The following is a 19,566-nucleotide window of genomic DNA, read 5'->3' as shown; positions in this document are numbered from 1 at the left end:
AAACTCATAAAAGATGTATTTCTCCAGAGTAATCTTCGGGTCCCAAATCTGAAGAGCTATAAGGCAACCTTTGATTAACCACGGTCCTAGAGAAATGGCCATGTTGATTTCATCGACGTTCAAAGACCTTGATCGTAAAGAACCGTGAACCAATTTGTCGGGCTTCGAGTACTCTTTGAAGACGCCAAGCAGCTTGGAGGGATTTAGCAACCGTTAAAGCACTGATCCGGCGATGAGAAAAGGTACGCCTGACGAGCACAGTAGTCCAGTCTAACTCTCGAGAACTTCCGTCTTCAGAGGTAACTAAAGTTGCTTGAGGTAGAATAATTTCAATGGGTTTTGAGACGGTATTGTCAATGTCCTCCATCGAAAACCGTGAAATGGAGAAGAGCTGATATCAGAAAACTATATTTAAAATATAGAGCACAGGAAACAAGGTGTTAAAAGGAGAGCAAAGAGACAATACCATTTAAAGCTAGCTACAGTGATTGAAATAAGAGACTCAGAAACATTAATGACAGACTGGATTTAAAAAATAGCTTAAGAAGAAGGAAAGGAAGCATAAGAGAAATCTTATCCAAAAAGGATGTTACAGATGTCTCTCCATTAGAGATAGCCAAATGCCATTTCAAAAGAGAAAGGCGAAAATCTTACAGATCTTAGTGAACTGTGTTCGAAGGAAAACCCTGGCACAACCTTGCCAATGGGAAGAGAAACCTCAAAAGGAATATAAACAGCACCGCCGATACGCAGACGACATGCTAGGATAGTAACAACCTCAAAAGGTAAGAGAAAACCCTAAACGAGAAGGGAGGGATCCCAGGTAATATATGATATGTTACAATATAATGCAAGATAATAGTATAATACGATTTTAAAATCCTACCGAAAATCAGTTGGTCCGATTCCAGCATCAACGGAAAGATTTCAAACCGGATTATCCAGTTTAAACCAACTAACCAATAGACTGTCGACCCCGCACCTGAAGAATACGATACACGATACTAGAACGCTCTTGATGTCGGCTGCGAAAGTCGGAAATCTCCAGGCCTGCGTTTCACAGTGACATTTCGATTGCCTGAACGCTCTCTGCCTCCCGCTCTCTTTCCATCTGCGTTTCTCTCTGTTTAAGTCAGAACTGTAACTGGAACGATTTGGAACTTACTTACCGGAACCATGAGACCGATTTTGATGAAAGGGCATGAAAGGCCTCTGACCTTTCTGAAATACAACAGAGAAGGAGATCTTCTTTTTTCCTGTGCTAAGGATCATACGCCAACTGTTTGGTTTGCAGACAACGGCGAGAGACTGGGTACTTACAGAGGCCATAACGGGGCCGTTTGGTGTTGCGATGTCTCTAGTACGTAGTGCATGTTTCCTTCTCCTCACACCAATGATTTCGTGATTCGTTTCCCCTCTTCATACAAAGTTGTTATTATGTGTCGTGAAGGTCTCATCTTTTTCTATTTGCTGTTGTTTTTGTTCTCGCTTGAGTTTAATTATGTAGCTGAATCGATTATTGTGCTTGGATTTTTAATTGTTGTCTTTCGTGAAAGGATTCATGTTATGAGTAGTTTCTCTTATCGTGAAATTCAGACTGCAAGTTGTATTCAAACTCTAAAGCGATAATAAAAACTGCTACGGGTGTTATCTATGAAGCCCATGGTTGCTGCAAAAATCCTGCTCGACTGCACAAACAAGTGAACCTACAAAAATGTGTTCGATCGTATTGGTCGAGTAATGCCTCTGATGATTAAGTTAGCAAGTTGCAGGGCTTAAGAATAAGAAAGCTCAATACGGTTCTTGATGCTAAGGGAGAATACCTCTAAAACGCTTACCTGTTAATGGCGAAGGTGTGTGTATTCATAGATTAGGAAAATTTACCTTAACTATGTGGTGACGGAGTTCAACTTGAACTCTATAATTGTTGCTAACTTCCCGAGAGGAGAGGAGGAATGTTATCTGCTAAGAGAGTATTACTTGGATTGTAGTTGTGGAGTTTGATCTTGACTTTAAGAGCAATTCGAACTATTCGACTTGATCATGATCCTTATCCCTATCTTTAAGGAAGGTTGCAATTCATATTGTACACGTTGCTTAATACATATGTTACAAATGTTTATTCGTGGTCCAACCAAGGTTTGGTCGGTCAAGTTTTATCCTTGGTCGACCCAGGTCGACCTATTATTGTTCGGCCACATCATAAGCCCCCTAGTCATTGATCACGTTAACTCCGTGCTCAGGCCAAGGGACTAAGTTTTTCCCGATGAGGCTTTTGGTCGAACAATTTTTGACTTTACTTGTGCTTAGTCAATTTTAAAGACAACACAAACAGCGCATTAAATGCCGATTTGACAGTTGCATAGAGTAATACCGCAACACGGTAGGATGCTGGAATTTAATCTTAGCCTTCTTTCCCGAAGTTACAACTCAGCTTGCTTGATGATTGATCGAGTTTTTTGTAATCGGTAACATTATATTTCTTCTTGCCTTTGCTTATTTTATGTGGTCGATCATAATATTCTTCTTGTATGTTTCTTTTGTTATTTTCTTGGTCGAGCATTCTTCCATGGTCGATCAAAGACTTAAAAAACTTTTAAGTTACTAAATGAAAAACTTTCAAGTTGCCATGTTCTTGATGCTAATCTTTCGATCTAGACGTTCCTTAGAGTGATAGAGTCCTTGCTGGTCTCCAAGACCTGATAGTGATAGTCCTTGTTGGTCTCCTTGTTCGACCACGAATCCATTTTGAAGTCTTCGGAAGTTAGTTGAACTCTACTTGTGTTCATTGTTTAATACGCACATTATGTTACGCGGTTCACCTATGTTTGACCAAGTTCTGTTCGGTCTGGTCCATTCGTGCTAAACCCTGGTTGGTCTATTTTAGGTTCACCATAAGTCACTTGGTCATGGTGACTTCATTCTCGGATCAAGGGACTAGGTCTTCCTCTTAATCAAGCTTTGATTTGGTCGAGCGGAGTTCGGTCTAACTTTTGCTCGACCAATACTGCAGGCGGTGCATTTAGATAATATCATTTGCATCATCTCCTATTGAGCCAGTGTCTTGGTTGAACGCATCTGAATTTCTGTAGTGATTAAACCATTGATTTGGTTGAACTAGTTGTGGTCGAGCAAAATCATTGAATTGGTCAAGCTCTTGAGCTTTCATTCCAATTGGTTAGTTCTCAAATAGCCGAGAATGAGACTAGTGCTGTCGAACAGGATGAGTCCGATGAATGAGGCTTTGACTAGTCTGGTCAAGAAGGCTCCACCAATGAGGAAGATGAGGTTGGCTAGACTACAACTTTTCTTGGTCTGACCTAGGTATAGTCGTTCATGTGTTGGCCTTTGTAAAACTTTTGTTATTTGATAACAAGTTTGTTTGGTCGACCTTGTATTGGTCAAGCATTGTGTTAATCCTTTCATAAATCCTTTGGTCTTCTTTGTCGTTTCTTTGGCTATTGATTTATCATTGATCATCCTCCTTGATCGATGACTTTGCCAAGTTGCATGGTTACCTGTTCGATATATGTAGATATATGTTTGATCAGTTCCCCGGAGCATGATAACTTGGGAATTGGTCATCAAAACGAATTGATGCTAAACAACGAATTTATTCGAGAAATAAAATTTTCATTGATGCTAAAATAGCGAATTCAAAGATTTGCTCAAAAAGTGAATTGATGCTAAATAGCGAATTATTGTTCTGGATGAGTCGAGTCATTGTTCTGGCCGAGCAGAAACACTATAGTGCTCGTCAAGCATAGTCATTCCAGTGCCCAAATTATTTTAAAATACTTGCTCAAAAAGTGAAATTTGCATCGATGCTTAATAGCAAATCGATTTGTTGCCCAAAAAGCAAAATTTACTTCAATGCTAAAGCTCAAAAAGCGAAATATTTGCATTAATGCTTTTGTTGGATCAACCATTTTTGTTGGTCAATGTTGCCCTCGGTTGACCATAGTAAAATTTCTTGATTGAGCACGATATTCATATTTTTTGTAACTTTGTTGAAGACATGCCTTTAATTGTATTTGCATTGTCAACCACCGCCCTGGATTATCAAAACATTATGTTCTCAAGTTGGCATGTTTCGGCCTTACTGATAGTATTTTCTGAGATTGCTTGGGTTTCATGATTAAGGAACCTCTTGTCTGGTCTCTCGGATCACGTAAGTGATATGATCCAAGTGTTGTTGTTATTCTCGAGTCCGGCCAGTAGTGCTTCATACTCAGCTTTGATAACTTTGAACTTTGAATCGAAGTGCATATTTTATAAGTAATCTTGCTCTACTGCCTTGTGCATTACTGGATCCATCTATAGATAGGACACATCTTCTTACTTGCTTAGGAATTGCTTACTCTTCCTCGTGCTCGTCCTGTGGATGTTGAGTTTCTACTAGAAAGTCCGCTAGAGCTTGACCTTTAATGGTCGGCCGTGGTCGGAACTCGATTTGATGCTCACTGAGCTCAATCGTCTAGGTGACTAGTTGAAAATGTGCCTTTTTCTAGCGGTGTTATTATTATTATTTTTCTCAAAGTGTATTCCATATTTATCTTCAACATGTTTTTTGAGGAAATAACAGATCAAACTTCCTTAGAAGAAGATAATGTGGTCAATATCTCTCTTAACCTCCCTTGTTGCTAGTCCACTCGTGTTCGAACTTTTGTACGGGGCCTTGATTGGTGATCTTGGACATTGTCTTTTTAACTTTTAACTCTTAAAGCAATACAAAGCAGAAGCCTCGTACAATCATGCATAATTTCAAAGATGAATGCAGAATTTGGATCCAATAATGACAAGGACAATTCTGACGCATAAACGGGGACCATTAGAATGAGCCAAAAGCAAGGTGTAACATGTGAATTTCTTCCTCAGATCTATTGGTGGCTGCAACTTTTGGATCTCGTTTCCCAACTGATTCAATTCACAGAGCACCTCCATAGATCAATCGTTCATAAAATGTTCTTTTGTCAGAAATCTTGAGAGAATGGATCCAATAGGACCCTCATCAAAACAGGAAGAGCTTCATCAGTCCCTTTTAAGTCTGGAAAACTTCTTCTTGGAAGATATTCAAATCAATTCCAGTGCTGCTGAACCCTTTACACCTCATAATAGAATATGGAAAGCTCCATGACCTAAAATCTAAATCTCTGAAAAGTAAGATCACAATGACGAAGAACTCAACAACTGAAGCTCAAGACTTTAACAATGATCTCTCATTCCCAGCATTAACCAGCAGTGAGAACTAACAATAAATCATCTTCAATTCTTTGATCAAGAGGTGCAAAATAGCAATGATCCTCATGAAACAGAAGCAGAAAATTGATAGCCAAGAAACGCTTCTTGAAATAGCTTTATATTAAAGGAAGAAGTGACGCAGGTTGATTAGACAGATCTGTTGGCCCTTGACAGTTAAAATGACTAGATTTAAGATATAGATTTTAAAATATAGATTATTAGATCAGAAAAAATAATCTTTGAGAAACCCAAAAAAAAAGAAAAGGAATGATAGATTTAGGTCCCACTTATACAAAGGCAGAATTAAAATGGGAAGATTGAAAGCTTGATTCAAGCCTATAATGCCTATATATGACCACATTTTGCCATTGCTGTCTAACATCATTTGACTTCTCTGGCCTGCTGATATTGTTACAGCGACTAACTGGACAAGTATTACTGGCACCTTCCATTCTCCCAAACAATAGAAGAAAGGGGAAGAACAGAGACAAAATAGGGGAAATTGGAGTTTAATTCTCTTGATGCTTCATTCATTCTCTCTGCCTCCTTTTATAACAATAATCCCAAAATAACAACAAAACAAAAAGATAATTCTAGAACAATATTCCCTATTGCAATCATCCAAATTCTGTGATTCCCACACTGTCTTCCATATTGTCCTTTCCCTAACAAACTGTCCTTGCCTTATTTGCTGTAGTCCTTCAGATAAGCAGGCGTGCGTTTGTTCCTAACGGATCGCCTGGGAGGCCCTTCTAGAATGCTCTGCCCTGCAGTCTCTTGCCATCCCAGGTGGCATGCCTTGTGTGGTGGCCCTGTTGGTGTTAGGTGGCGTATCACTACTATCCAGTGGGGAAACAACCTTGTCCCCAAGGTTCACTACCAGAAGTTGGTTCTGTATTTCACTGTAATCTACCCATGACACCTCTTCTAGTGGCATGTCTTGCCATTGTACTAGAGGACGTGAAGTACTCATTGACTAGCTCGAATAACTACCCGTTGTTGCAAAATGGCAACTTGAATGGGAACTTCTGGTGGTAAGTGTGGAAATCCCGCGCTTGAGGAATCTGGTGCTTCTCCGAGGAATGGTTCAAGGACCGAGTTGTGGAAAATAGGATGTATCAGAGAATCTGACAGCAACGCAAGCTGATAGGCGACTTTTCCAACTTGCTCCATTATTTGGAAAGGGCCACAAAATTTATTGGAAAGCTTATGGTTCAAGCATCGAACCACTGAAACTTGTCGAAATGGTTGCAGCTTTACCAAGACCCATTTGCCCACTTGGAATTCTTTGTCTCGCCTATGCTTATCTGCTTGATTGCACATTCTGCCTTGGGCCCTTGTTAAGCTTCATTTAATGGCAGTGAGAGTGAGATTGCGGTCCTACAAATCCTGATCCACTGTTGCATATGTAAGAGGTTCTTGGAATATACTGCAGCAAAGTTGGGGGTGGACGGCCATAGAGTGCTGCAAGGGAGTTGTATGGCAGAGTGGTAGGATGAGTTGTAGCACAGATCTGCCCAATAGAGGAACTTCACCTATTTTTCTTATTTTGCTTCTATGAAAAGCCGTACACCTCCAATGTCTGATTCAAGTTCTTTGTCTGTCTGTCGGTTTGGGGATGGTATGGCGTACTCATCGCTAGAGATGTTCCCTGAAGTCAGAAAAGCTCCTTCCAAAAAGAGATGAGGAAGATTGAATCGTGAATGCCCACAATCGACTCGGGAACATTGTGAAGTCTCACAATTTCTTTGGCAAATACTCTGGCAACCTTAGTACTACTGAAATGTGGGGTAAAACACAAAAAAGGCCCATATTTGGTTAATCGATTCATGACAACCATTATTGCGGTTTTGCCGTTCAAGTTGGGAAGATCGACTTTGAAATCCATGGAAACGTCACTCCAATAGGCATCGAGTATAGCGAGTGGTTGATGTAGGCCATATTGGGGAGCTTCACGCTCGTCATCTGTTAACAAGGCAAGCACTAGGCGACGAACTCGTGAACATCCTTCTCCAACCCTCACTAGCAGACATTAGCAGTGATACGTTGTAAGTTCTTAGCACTCCAGAATGCCCTCCTGATGGTGTTGCATGAAATTCTTACAATAATCTGTTCTTGAGCGGAGAACCTGCTAGAGTAACAAGATGGTTCTCGTAGTACAGGAGTCCAGCACGAAGGGCATATCTAGAGAAGCGGCTTAAGTTGTCGACCATCCCTTGGCTTATGCGCCACAGTTCTGCCGATTGGGCTGTCTCAGATCGAAGTTCTTCCAAAAAGTCAAGTGCCGACACTAACATGGCAAGGTAGCAAAGCTCTAACTTGTTGCAGTGGGAAAGGACATTAGCTACACTGTTCTCCTTCCCAGGCTTATAATCTATGTTAAAGGTACACACAAATAGCTTTGAAAGCCATTGAAATTGCTCAAGGGTTTGAATCACTTGCTTTATCAATTCTCTTAGGCTTTTTTTATCCATCCTGATTGTGAACCTCCACCCAATAGATACTGATGCTAGTGAGCCAACAATTGTGTTATTGCCTACATTTCCCTCACATATGTCGAAGCTCTTTGTAGCTTTTGTGATATCTTCTTGCTAAAATAGCGACTGGGTGCCCCATTTGAGTTACACAACACCAATCCTTGTTCCAAATGCATCGGTCTTCTTCAAAGTTGGGCAACACAAGAACCAATGCTTGGGTTAGGGCTTCCTGCAATCTGAGAAAAGCTTGTTGGGCCTCGTTAGCCAATTAAAGCTTCCCTTTCTAAGCAAGTTTGTTAATGGGCTTGTGAGGTGGGCATAAGATTTGATAAACTGCCAGTAATAATTGGTAAGGCCCAAGAACCTGTGGATTTCCCGTACCATCTTTGGAATGGGCCACAAAATTACAACCTCAATCTTAGATGGATTAATCGCTAGACCCTGGGCCGAGACTGTATGGCCCAAATAGTTTATATTGGTCTAGTCAGAGGAACACTTGGGCCTTTTTGCAAACAATTTATTGGCTTGTAGGGTCTCCAAGACCTGCTCCAAATGTTGTAGATGGGGAGATGAAGTGGGGCAGTACACCAACAATTCGCCAAAAAAGACTAAGACTAGTATGGAAAAACGGTTTAAATACCTAATTCATCATCACCTAAAAAGTTGCCAGAGCGTTGGTGAGGCTGAATGGCATTACGAGAAACTCATAATTGACCTTCATGTGTTTTGAAAGCTGTTTTTGGCACATCTTCTTGGAACCTGATCTAATGGTACCCCAACCAAAAATCCAGTTTGGAGAAATACTGAGCATTGTAAAGTTCCTCGAAGAGTTCATTAATGGTAGCGAGAAAAAACTTGTCTGGCACTCTAATGGTGTTCAACGCCCTATAATCGACACAGAGTCTCCACCATCCATCCTTCTTCTTGACCAGTAGAATTGGAGATGAGATGGATTGATGATCCTCATCTCCAGTGTGCTATTAACCTTTTTTCGAGTTCCTTTTTTTAATAATTTTTATAATAGGGGTATTTGTAGGGTTTTACACTAACCGGCAACGCCCTTGGCTGTAGATGAATCTAATGGTCTTGATTGTGAGTTAGTGGGAGGCTTGTGGGCTCCTAGAACATGTCTTGAAACCAGTCCAACGATTGCTAGAGTTCCACTGTTAATATGGGAAAGGCACTGGGCTTGGGCCCATCCATACTTAACACAAGCAAGGCCGTGTATTGTTAGGCCTGCATCACTTTGCTGCCCATGGAGTTGCAACTCAGTTGGTGGTTGGTGTGTCTCACCCATCAATTGAACGGGGTTTGCTCCTTCACCAAACTCCATGGTTGAAACGGGTTAAAGCCTTGTAGTAAAATACTACCGGTCCTAGTTCAGCCAACTATAGAATGCCAAGTATGATATCGGCCCCACTAAGAGGTAGGACATATGCATCCATGTGTGCCGTATACCCCTGCATGAGAATGGGCATTTTCTTTATTTTACCCTCATGCCCTAATTGCCATCCATCACTAGTACGGTGAGTTGCGAAACCTGCTTAATCTCCATGCCCATCTACTTGGAGATGGTGGCCTGCACGAAGTCGTGAGTCGCCCCTCTATCAACCAGAATCTGCAACAGATGCCTGGAGACGCAACTTGTGAATCGTATTGTTGTCGGCATTGCCATTCCTGTGAGCGAATGGTATGAAGGTTCAGTTGGTAGTGGTGGGTCACCCAACTTGTTTTGGCATCGGTGGCTCATCATCAAACTACAGGAACAGCTGGAAGTAGCGGTGCCCAGGAACGAATCACTCATTGCAGTTAAAGCACAAGCCCTTCTCTCTTCTTTGTTGTATCTCTACTGCTGTTTGATGTTTGATTGGTGGAGATGTAGTGTTGGAAGCTTTGGTGGTTGCAGCAAAATTGCTAGAGGCCGAGGATGTCGGAGGTTGTGAGGATTGCAGAACTGAACAAAAAGATAATTCTAGAACAATATTCCCTAATGCAGTTATCCAAATTATGTGATTCCCACTGGAATAAATTTGACCGAAACGGTTGAAATTTTGGTCGAAGTGCCTGCATTTTCAAAAAATGAGACAAAACTACCAAGATTTCGTCCCAGTACAAAGTTTGGACTGAAATTTTGCAAGTTTCAATACTCCAACTTGTTTTTCCTCGGTTTTTGTTGATTTCTATCTCGTTTTCACCTAATTTTCACAACTCCTTTGCCTTTGAACACCTCTTTTGCTCTTCTTTTGCCTTCAAACACCTCCGGATCCATAACAACTATACCCAATAGTTCAAAACTTCCCCTTGTTATATTTTTTGTTTTGTTCATTCCTTAAATGATCTTGTATTGCTTTAAAATTAATATATGTCTAGTCTAGGACTATGCTTTATGATTGTATGTTGTTAAACTTATTTTGATTATTGCTACTATTTTTTTTTTTTAAACTATTTTCTAACTTATGTATTTTTTCATATGTATACATGATATATGGGCTTGAACTTAATATATGTGAGACACCATCACTTGATCTAGTTGGTCATTGTATTTAGTTGACTTGTTGTATATGTAATCATTCTATCAAGCAATTCATGTATGTTGATGATTCTATGCCTATATGCAATACAATTTTTACTTGTTAGAATCAATCATTTGTTAATGTACTTGAATGATAACTTTTCAGGAGTTTTTTAACAAAATACTAGTTCCATTGTGTTTATTATGCTTTTAAATAGGTAAGAGACAAGAAAATAAGATGAAATAGAGGTCATATAAGGCCCGAAACCTAGGGTTGAAATTTCAAAAAAGTACTAGTTTTGACCCCTAGAGATCTCGGTTTTTGCTTGGGTCGAAACTTAGGTTTTGACCGAAATTTGCACCAATTCCCACTACCCTCTACCATATCATCCTGTCCCCAACAAACTCGTCCTTGCCTTATTTGCCGTCGTCCTTCAAAAAAGCAGTGTGCTTTTGTCCCTAACAGATCGCCTAGGAGGCCCATCTAGAATGAGCTGCCCTGCTGTCTGTTGCCATCCCAGGTGGCGTGGCTTGCGTGGCAGCCCTGTTGGTGCTAGGTGGTGTATCAGGAACAGGGAACCCATTGCAGTGATATTAAAAGCACTTTAGTAACTCCTAGGAGTTATAGGAGTTACTTCCCCTTACATACATAATAACCACCTTATGCTGATGTTTCTTAAGGCTGCCTCAGGTTACATTCTCTTGCTTGGCTTATATTGTGACATCCGAGTTAACTTTACAAGTTCTAGACTTATGCTGGCTGTACAAACTTTAGTAGTACATTTTAAATGAAAATTTCAACTCAGGAATCCTGTCAGTTGCATTTTGAGTTGTGGTCGATTTCAGACTGAAATGTGGTACATTTCATTGATTGGGACATTTTTGACCCAAAACTTTAGGGAAACCTTAGGGCCTTAATTAAGCATCTATAGATATTCTAACCTTTAGATTGTATGCACATATACCTTGAATGGTAGTTCGTCTTGGACCTTAGAGGAAGCTCTTGATGTCCAAGATGACAGTCCTAAAGGTAAAACATCAAAAGTAGAGCAAATTACATTTACACCCCTTGTGTTTGCAAACAATTACATTTACACCCGCTAAATTTATTCTATTACATTTACACCCCTTATGTTTTTGAATTATGTAACAATCTACCTCTACTGTTAGATGTTAAGTGATGAGTCAGAATGTATTGTATTTGCAAAATTCCTAACATTACCCTTCTTTTTCAAAGCCTAAAAAAAATTAAAGAAAAGAAAATGACCGTAAGTTTCCTATCTTTTATCAAAAAATTTCTTTTTCTTGGCAGTTTACTTAAAAGCCTCCTAAAAAAATTGGATTCACCCTAAAAATTGACAGACTTTTTATGTATATATATATATATATTTTTTTTAAAACTTACATTAAGATTCACTAAGGGTAAATGTGTCTTTTTATATTTAAAACTAATAGTGTTGGGCACAAGGGGGACTTTTGTAATAGAATAAATTCTAGGGGTTGTAAATGTGATTGTTCGCAAACACAGGAGGTGTAAATGTAATTTGCTCTTTAAAATGTGAGGAAATTCAGCCAAATGGTTCCTAAAATCTAATCAAATCTTAAAGTTGATGCTGCAGAGTTGGTCACCAAGTGTTCATTCAGCTGTAAGATGAGAGAATTCTCCAACAGATTTAGTTTTTTAAGTAGCTCTGGATTTCTCAAATGCAAGGGAGCGAAATCTCAGAATTCTGCCCTAATGAGTCAAAATTAGTTAGAACCAAAATCTTGGTTGAAATGCCCTTTTTTTCCCCCCTTCTTTTCCTTAAAGTTGAAATCTTGTACACCTGTAAAGTAAAACCCTTTTGCTTATCAATGCTTCTCAAGACTGAAATATTTCACTAAAGTTTCAGTAAAATTCGGTGCTTATCACTGTTGTGCTGTTTTAATCAATTGGTGAACAAGTAAGAACAGCAAGCATGATGGAGTTTACTTTAGAAAGGAGTGTTTACTTATTACGTTTTCGGTGAAAATGGATTGTGATTTATGTTGTTACTCAAGTCTCAAACCACTCATATTATGATATATATTTCACTGCAATTTCCAGGGGACTCCAGGCGTCTTATAACTGGAAGTGCAGATCAAACAGCCAAGCTTTGGAATATACAGACAGGAACTCAGCTGTTCACCTTCAACTTCGATTCCCCAACTAGATCTGTGGATTTTTCAATTGGTGACAAGCTCGCTGTAATCACCACTGATCCATTCATGGAATTACCTTCATCAATTCATGTGAAAATTGTTTCCAGAGATCCTAGTGAACGTAAGGACATATGTTATCATTGGTGCTTTTACTGCTGATTAGGTTATTCTGTTTGTAGTTCATGTAAACTTCATATTCAAATACATATGCTCTTTGGATATCTCAGTGGCATTTTTTCTATGGTAGATTTGTGAAATGTTAGTTTGACATTGTCTCTGCTATGTTGTTGTTGGTGCATATATATCTCCAAATCCTGCTTCTTTCCTTAGGGATAGGTAGGGTAGAGATATATTTTGGGTCTTAAATGCCAAGGGTTTGCTTTGTAATAGGCTTCTTTTATGGACCTAGAATATGGGTTTTTAGGCTGAGCTAGAAATAGCTTCTATACTTGTTGCTTTTATCTCATGTCTTTTCTAGTTGGGTCACATGAACAAGTGGTTCAGTTGATTTAATTCAAGCTAGTTTATGACTAGCAATGACTAATTTGGACTTCTTTTTGAGTCCGTTTCAGTTTCCTAGTCAACCTAAATTACCTAATAGGTTATGGATTGCACGAGGCCTTTTCTCTCTAGTATAGGAGTTGTTTACTTTTAGGCCTTTAAAATAAAGTTGTAATGTGGTCTGTTGTAGAAGACGAGTATGATTATTGAAATTGCTAAGCAAAGCCGCTGCTGTCTTCTCCTTGTGTGAGTGTTCTAGTCTATTGAGTGACATAAAATGTTGCAGGATTAGTTTGTAATTTCCAATTGACTCCTAGTTGGTCAGAGGTTCTAACTAAAGCTGCCCCTTCAACCAAGTTGAAGATTTCCTCCATCAACAAAGCCCTAATTCAGCTCCTGCTGTTGAACAACTGCAACTATAGTGAGTTACTTTGAATTTCTACAATTCCTTCCCTAATTTTCTAGAAGTTCAAACACAAGGTGTTTTTTTTTATAAGAATGCTTCTGCCTAAGTAAATCTAACTGTCAAAGCCTTCTGAAATTTGATTGAATCTACTCTAACCCTGAAGGAGACTTACCAAGTTTTGTAGACATCCACCTAGCTGAATGCTTGAGATTAACCTTTTACCTTCTATTCCATTACTACTAGGAATCTTCCATAGCTCCAGAATTAAAAACTGGGTTTAGATGTAACTCTCAACATATATCCTAACCACATCCACTTGACGATTCCTGCACCATCGATCCTAGCCCTAACCACAACCTTCATGTGAGACCTTAACCTCAGTTTTGGCTCATATGAATTGGCTGGTTCATACAGGATCCTAATTAACTGCCCTTAGTTGATCCCCTTCAATCTAGAGCTAGCCATTTCTCCTTAAGAGCTAAAACAATCCTAATTTGGAAGAATTTGACCAAATAAATTGTGCCATGTTAATAAAAGAAGTGCATTTTGTTGGACGAAACACAAACTTAGGCTTATCAACAACTTAGGGTGCAGTTGGAAATGTTTGTTTTCCAAAACACATGTTTTCCACCTAAAATGTTCTTGTTTTCTGTTTTTGTTCTCAAAAGACATTTATGAGCCATAGGATTATGTTTGGTAAACCCTGTTCCTAACTGTTTTTGGGACCGAAGAAGATCAATAACTGTAGTTGGTAAAGGCTGTTCTGACAGTATTTTACATAAATTTTATGTTAAATAAATGCCATTTGTGGACTAACTTGTACAAAATTACCATGAGATTGGCAGCATCATTATATGAACGCTGAAATAAAACTATGAGATTAATGAGGTAGGCACTTGTCATGAGCAAACATTGTGTTCATAACTCTAGTAAAAACATAACATTCATTCTCTTCACAGGTTTAATATAAAATTATTTTCAATCCCATCTTTTTACTTTTTAACTCTAATTTCTTAATTGCACACAAGAAAAAGAAAGAAAAAACAGTTACATAATCTGCTTGTATGCAGAGACAAAACAATAATGGGATTCTATTCAATCAGTTAAAAACTTTCATTTACTTTCCGTGCCATCACAGTGCTTAAAGAAAAAATGTTCTTAGTATTTACTCAAGGGTGTATCTAGTTCCCTGGGAAGATAAGGAAGAGGAAGAGATATTAAAAGCAGTCTCTGGACTGACATGCGCATATAAGCCCAGATGAAACCTGTTGATATAACCTAAGCTGGGCCTAGGGTTAGGGCCTTAGGGGTAATTTGGTAAATTCCCTAGACGTAGGGTTAACCCAGGAACTTCCAGCGAAAGGGAAAAGCAGAAAGAGGTGGTTATGGGTTATTCTAAGGCTCAAAACACTGCTGCATTTGGGGATTCAGGTGTGAAATTGGTCATTTAGGGTTTTATAAAATTCTGAGAAAAATCTCAATGAAGAAGATGAGTTGCAGAATTTTCCAGATTGGGTAAATAGGGCTGATTGGGTAAATAACTGTAGAATAGATTCTACAGCTTCGGGCGATCCTAGGGGAGGCTGAAAGAGGTCTAAAGGGGTTGGGAATGAAGGCGTAACGGGGGAGGGGTGTGCTGTATCACAGGGAAGAAAAGAGAGAGGGAAGAGCTACGGTGGTTAGAGAGGGGGTAAATTTTGGGTTGAAACTGCAGGGGAAGGGGTGGGGAACTTCTGAACTTGTAAACTGAAAGGCTTGCTGGAACTGTTGCGTGAATGCTTGGAGAAGAAGATGGAGAAGTCAAAGTGCAGAAACTATAGCAAATACCCAGCCGCAGGTCACCCCAAGGGATCCCATGACTTTCTCTCTAAAGCCAATTTGCAAATTCATCCAAATCAACTGCTGATTACATCGACGCTAGGCTATTTATAGCCTTGAAACAAACCTGACTCAACTTAGGATTCCTTAATTAATAGAGATCCGACTACTTCAATGCTTGGACTCTTTAAGTACCAGAGACTTACTAATTAATGACTCAAATAACTGACTTTCAAATAGAAAATAACTCCAAAGATAAGATCCCTTTGGATAAGGAACCCTATCACAATCAACTAGCAACCTTATAACAACCAAGTAACAATCAACTCCTCCAACTCAACTGACTTTCAAATAACTCAAGATTGACTAACCAAAATAAAAATATAAAATTAGATCCCTGACCCTGGGACTGAGGGGAGTAAAACTAGACCCATATTCAGCCCCAAAAGGGCAGGGGAAATGACCAAAACACCCCTGGGGTATCTGGCCAGATTTAAGAGACTTCTTTGGGTCTGGGTTTTGGGCCCAATTTTAGGGCAATTTTAGGGGGTCCAACCCAGGTTACTTCATGATGTTAATGTTGCAAAGAATGTTTTCCTTTCTGTAATTTGCTTTGCCATATCCAATGGTGGACCATGCCCTCCTTTTGCAGATGACTTTAAAGTTTTTGCTTGAGAATTAGTGAAGTACATGCTAGTGGAAGATGGAGACATGCCAGTGTTTTATAGCTGATGGTGAAGTAAAGTCTATGGCGAGGATGCGCCTTTCCAAAATGTTCTTAAACTTTGAGATGAAATTAGGTTCCTTGTCTTGGACTCTGATCTATCTGCTGCAGCAGAGAATATAGGCTAGCAGAGTCTTTTGGACCATAGATGGAAGTACAAACATACTGCCAAGTATGAATCTAATGAAGGATTTTGTATCAACTGGATGAATGCATCTGACCCATGGGTCGATGAAAAGAAATTTGATTCAACCATGTGGGGGTACAAGGCTGAAGCTAATAGAAGTTTTAGAAAGGTTTGAACGTGGTCTTGGCAATATTATTTTTCCAGCACCAACCTAGAGTTGCTGTGAAGGCTTGGCTCCCATTTGTAATCAACGGATTCTGTTTTGCACTGATGGGTCTCCTTGTGTTATATCCTCTAGCCGAGTGATGTGCAACTGTGATTATCTGGGGTGTTATATTTATGGAAGAAACTATTAGACCTGATTTCTGACATATATCTGCAGAGACTGCTGAATCTATGCTTACGATCAAGGGGCCTCAAGGGAGAATAAATAGAGCTGTGTGGGGACCATTGAACAGAACTATAATAACTGGAGGTGAAGATGCAGTAATTCGTATCTGGGATTCTGAGGTAACTAGTCGTATTTGTGCACTGTATACTTGATAATCTCTTGTGTGGTAATCCGTGGTTTTGTTCAAAGATATAATACACAAAGAGTTTTATCTGATTGCTTTACTTTGAGGGGCTGTTGTTCCTAGCTGTAGTCATGGATTTTTTATTTTTTTTAATAAAATAACTGAAGGTCTTGGAAGGGTGGATTTTAGTCAATTTTCGTTACTTCTATTTACAGATGTAAGCTTTGCATGGAATTAATCCCACATATCGTTTAATTTTAATTGGGTTGATAAGTTTCTGGATTTCCAATTTAAAGACAGGGAAGTTGCTCAAGGAGTCGGACAAAGAAACTGGCCACCAAAAGACAATTACATCACTAGTAAAATCTGCAGATTGGTCACATTTCCTTACTGGATCTCTGGATAAATCTGCCAAGGTAATATATAACTTTCTTGTTCCTTTCGCCCACATGCACTTGGATGTATGAACATCTTTCTTCCATTTTGCTGTACTAATTGTTTTCCCCATCTTTGTTAGCTCTGGGACACCAGAACCTTGACGCTTATCAAGACATATGTGACAGAGCGCCCAGTTAATGCTGTTGCCATGTCTCCACTTCTTGATCATGTATGTGATTTTGCTTCTATGATCTCAGCCATCAGTATGTCTATCGTCAAATTTGTGTTGGGGACATGATTAGTTGTGTATTTAGATGTGAGCTTCTTGACTAACAATGGTAATGGATGTTAATGGGTTCAAATCTTTCAGTATCCAACTTGGATCTGTTAGTTCGGCACTATAAATTGTATTTGATATCTGTTAGAGGGTGAAAACCAATGCTGGGTCTTGCTCAATGTTGTTATCCAGATAGTATGACGGATGGGCAACATGGAGTCCCCAGAAAGGTTGATCATCAATTCATCATCAACTAGCTTGGGGTTTTGAACTTCTGCCCCAAACTTAAGAAGAAGAAACCCACATGGAAAGAAGGATTATACAAACAAAGGGCAGAAGAAAACCAGCAGACACTGCAATTTGTTTGTTCTTTTTGAAGAAGTAAATTTCAGTTATGAAAAACTGAAGTTTAGGGATGTTTTAGCAATAGACCAGATTAGGATAGATAGCAGGTAATTCATATACTAAGAATTGGACAGTGTTTGAATTAGAGAAATCAACAAAGGAGCAACCTCATTGCACCAAGATTCTGCAACTGCTGGGTCTGGGGGTCCATAATGTACACAACCTCACGCTTTAACTAAGAGGCTGAAATTAAAGAAAACTAAATGAGAAGAACATATTTAAGGACAATTATGTAACTTCACGAGGACTGGTCTAATTGAGCTCAAACCGTGGTCAAGTGGCTCTTGAGATTGTGGTCAAACCAGGAAAACCCCTTATTGTTAATTCTTTTAATCTGAAGGAGTTTGCTATACTTCTTCTTAAAAGATAAACATCATAAATAGGTTGCTGGTTCTACATTAAATAAAGAATTCCCTTCTACTTTTCAGTGACTATTCGTGGTGGTTACCTTCGCACCAAAGTAGGGTTTGACCAAATGATTTATGTTGTAGACATGTAGTTGATGTTTGACTGCACCTGTTGTTCCACATTAGAGCAAATTCAAATTTTTTTGTCCCCCATGGGTAAAAAAATATGGATGTCTAGTAGTTTTCTAGTGATAATTAAATAACCAAACCACATCCTTTGATCTGAACGCTGCATGGAAGATGATCAATTTGGACCCCCTCCATCTTGGAATAGGAAGAACACACAGCATTGTTTCATTGAAAGAACACACCTGAAGATCCTCAAGTGCTTCTCCTCCCAATAGTGGTTTTGTGTCTACTTGAGTTATGTTAGATTCTTTTTTATTTGAAATGTGCAAACTGATCTTCTAGAACCAAAACCCTGGCTACACCTAGGGGTTGTTTTCGCAAAAATGCTATTGGGAGGGGGGAGAGGAAATGAGAAATCCTAGGAGGGGATTGTTAGGCTTTGCTTTGTGCCCTTCTGTTGTGTGGATTATATAGGTAGTCCCCATAAAGTTACTAATGTAAGCGGCTTCTAGGACTTCCTAAGGAGGGCCCAAAGGGCTCACCAGTGTCCTATGGCCACACCAGCTACCTAGAGAATTTTGGCCAACACCAAGGGTATTTTGGTAATTTTTCAAATGTCGTGATGTTCTAGTTCTGGGTCCCATCAAGTCCAGTTTGTTATCTGGATCTTAGATATATTTTTCTTCTATTTTTTTTTTTAATTAATACTTTGCCATTTATTAAAGAGTCCTAGTTTAGGTGAGACTCCCAGAGATGTTTTGATCCCACAATTTGAGTTCGTTTTAATCTTCTTATTTTTAGGAGTTAGGACTCCATTTCTACTCTTAGAATTTGAATTGGAGTAGTAGTTGAAGTTGAGTTGGTTTTGGATAAGCCTGTTAGAGTTCTAGTTGGTTTACCAATTTAGAGTCATTTTTTATTTCTTATTTGAAGGCTATAAATAAAGCCTTCCAGCTATGTAATTTTCAAGTTGAATTGAATTTCATTAAAACTGAGTTTAAAGAAGGCCAGTCAGGTCATGGCTTCCTGGAAGGCCACGGCAGTTGTGTGAGCTCTCTCTCTTCAATCTCCCTTAGTTCATCAATCTGCAGCAGCAATTCAACATTCCCATCAGCCTTCCTCCGTCAGTCAAGGAAGTAAAGCCCTTCCCCTCCCCATTCCAGCCCCCTATTCCATTTCTGGTAGCCAATGGCTCCCTTCCCACCCTTCTCCTACATCCACAAGACCTTCGCCACCCCGCTAACCCTAATTCTGGAAATTACAGCAACCTACCCCTAACAGACCCTTCCCAACTCCTCCCCTAGCTTGCGACATCCCTAGGACCCCTTCCCCTTCAACCCTAGCCCTTCCTTTACCTTCCCCTTCTGTGTCCTCCTCTTTCCTTTCTTTAGCTTGCGGCAGCCAAGATACACCAGTGCAGAATTTCTGGAAAGAAAAGCAAAGAGAAGAGAGAAAAGAAAAGAAAGAAAGAAGAAAAGAGAAGAAACGAAAAGAAGAAAAGAAAAGAGATAAAGAAAGATCAAGAAAG

At 39.4% G+C, this 19,566-nt stretch overlaps 1 protein-coding gene across 2 annotated transcripts in view; it reads left to right on the top strand.

Moving 5' to 3' along the window:
* Nucleotides 1–868: 868 nt before the first annotated feature.
* LOC149022149 (eukaryotic translation initiation factor 3 subunit I-like) overlaps nucleotides 869–19,566 on the top strand; it is a 30,982-nt gene continuing 12,284 nt past the window's right edge. The window contains exons 1-5 of one of the 2 annotated variants that reach the window (XM_089150317.1): nucleotides 869–1,360; nucleotides 12,317–12,532; nucleotides 16,370–16,497; nucleotides 16,799–16,918; nucleotides 17,020–17,109. In XM_089150317.1, coding sequence (XP_089006443.1) covers nucleotides 1,177–1,360; nucleotides 12,317–12,532; nucleotides 16,370–16,497; nucleotides 16,799–16,918; nucleotides 17,020–17,109 — 738 coding nt within the window. In that variant the 5' untranslated portion in view covers nucleotides 869–1,176. The other variant, XM_089150318.1, reaches the window with a different exon arrangement.

Source organism: Hakea prostrata, chromosome 3 (assembly GCF_041222555.1).
Source record: "Hakea prostrata isolate BN-2017 chromosome 3, UWA_Hpros_2, whole genome shotgun sequence".
Lineage (NCBI taxonomy): Eukaryota > Viridiplantae > Streptophyta > Magnoliopsida > Proteales > Proteaceae > Hakea > Hakea prostrata.
Note: the sequence above shows the minus strand (reverse complement) of the source record. Positions and strands in the feature narration are given on the sequence as shown.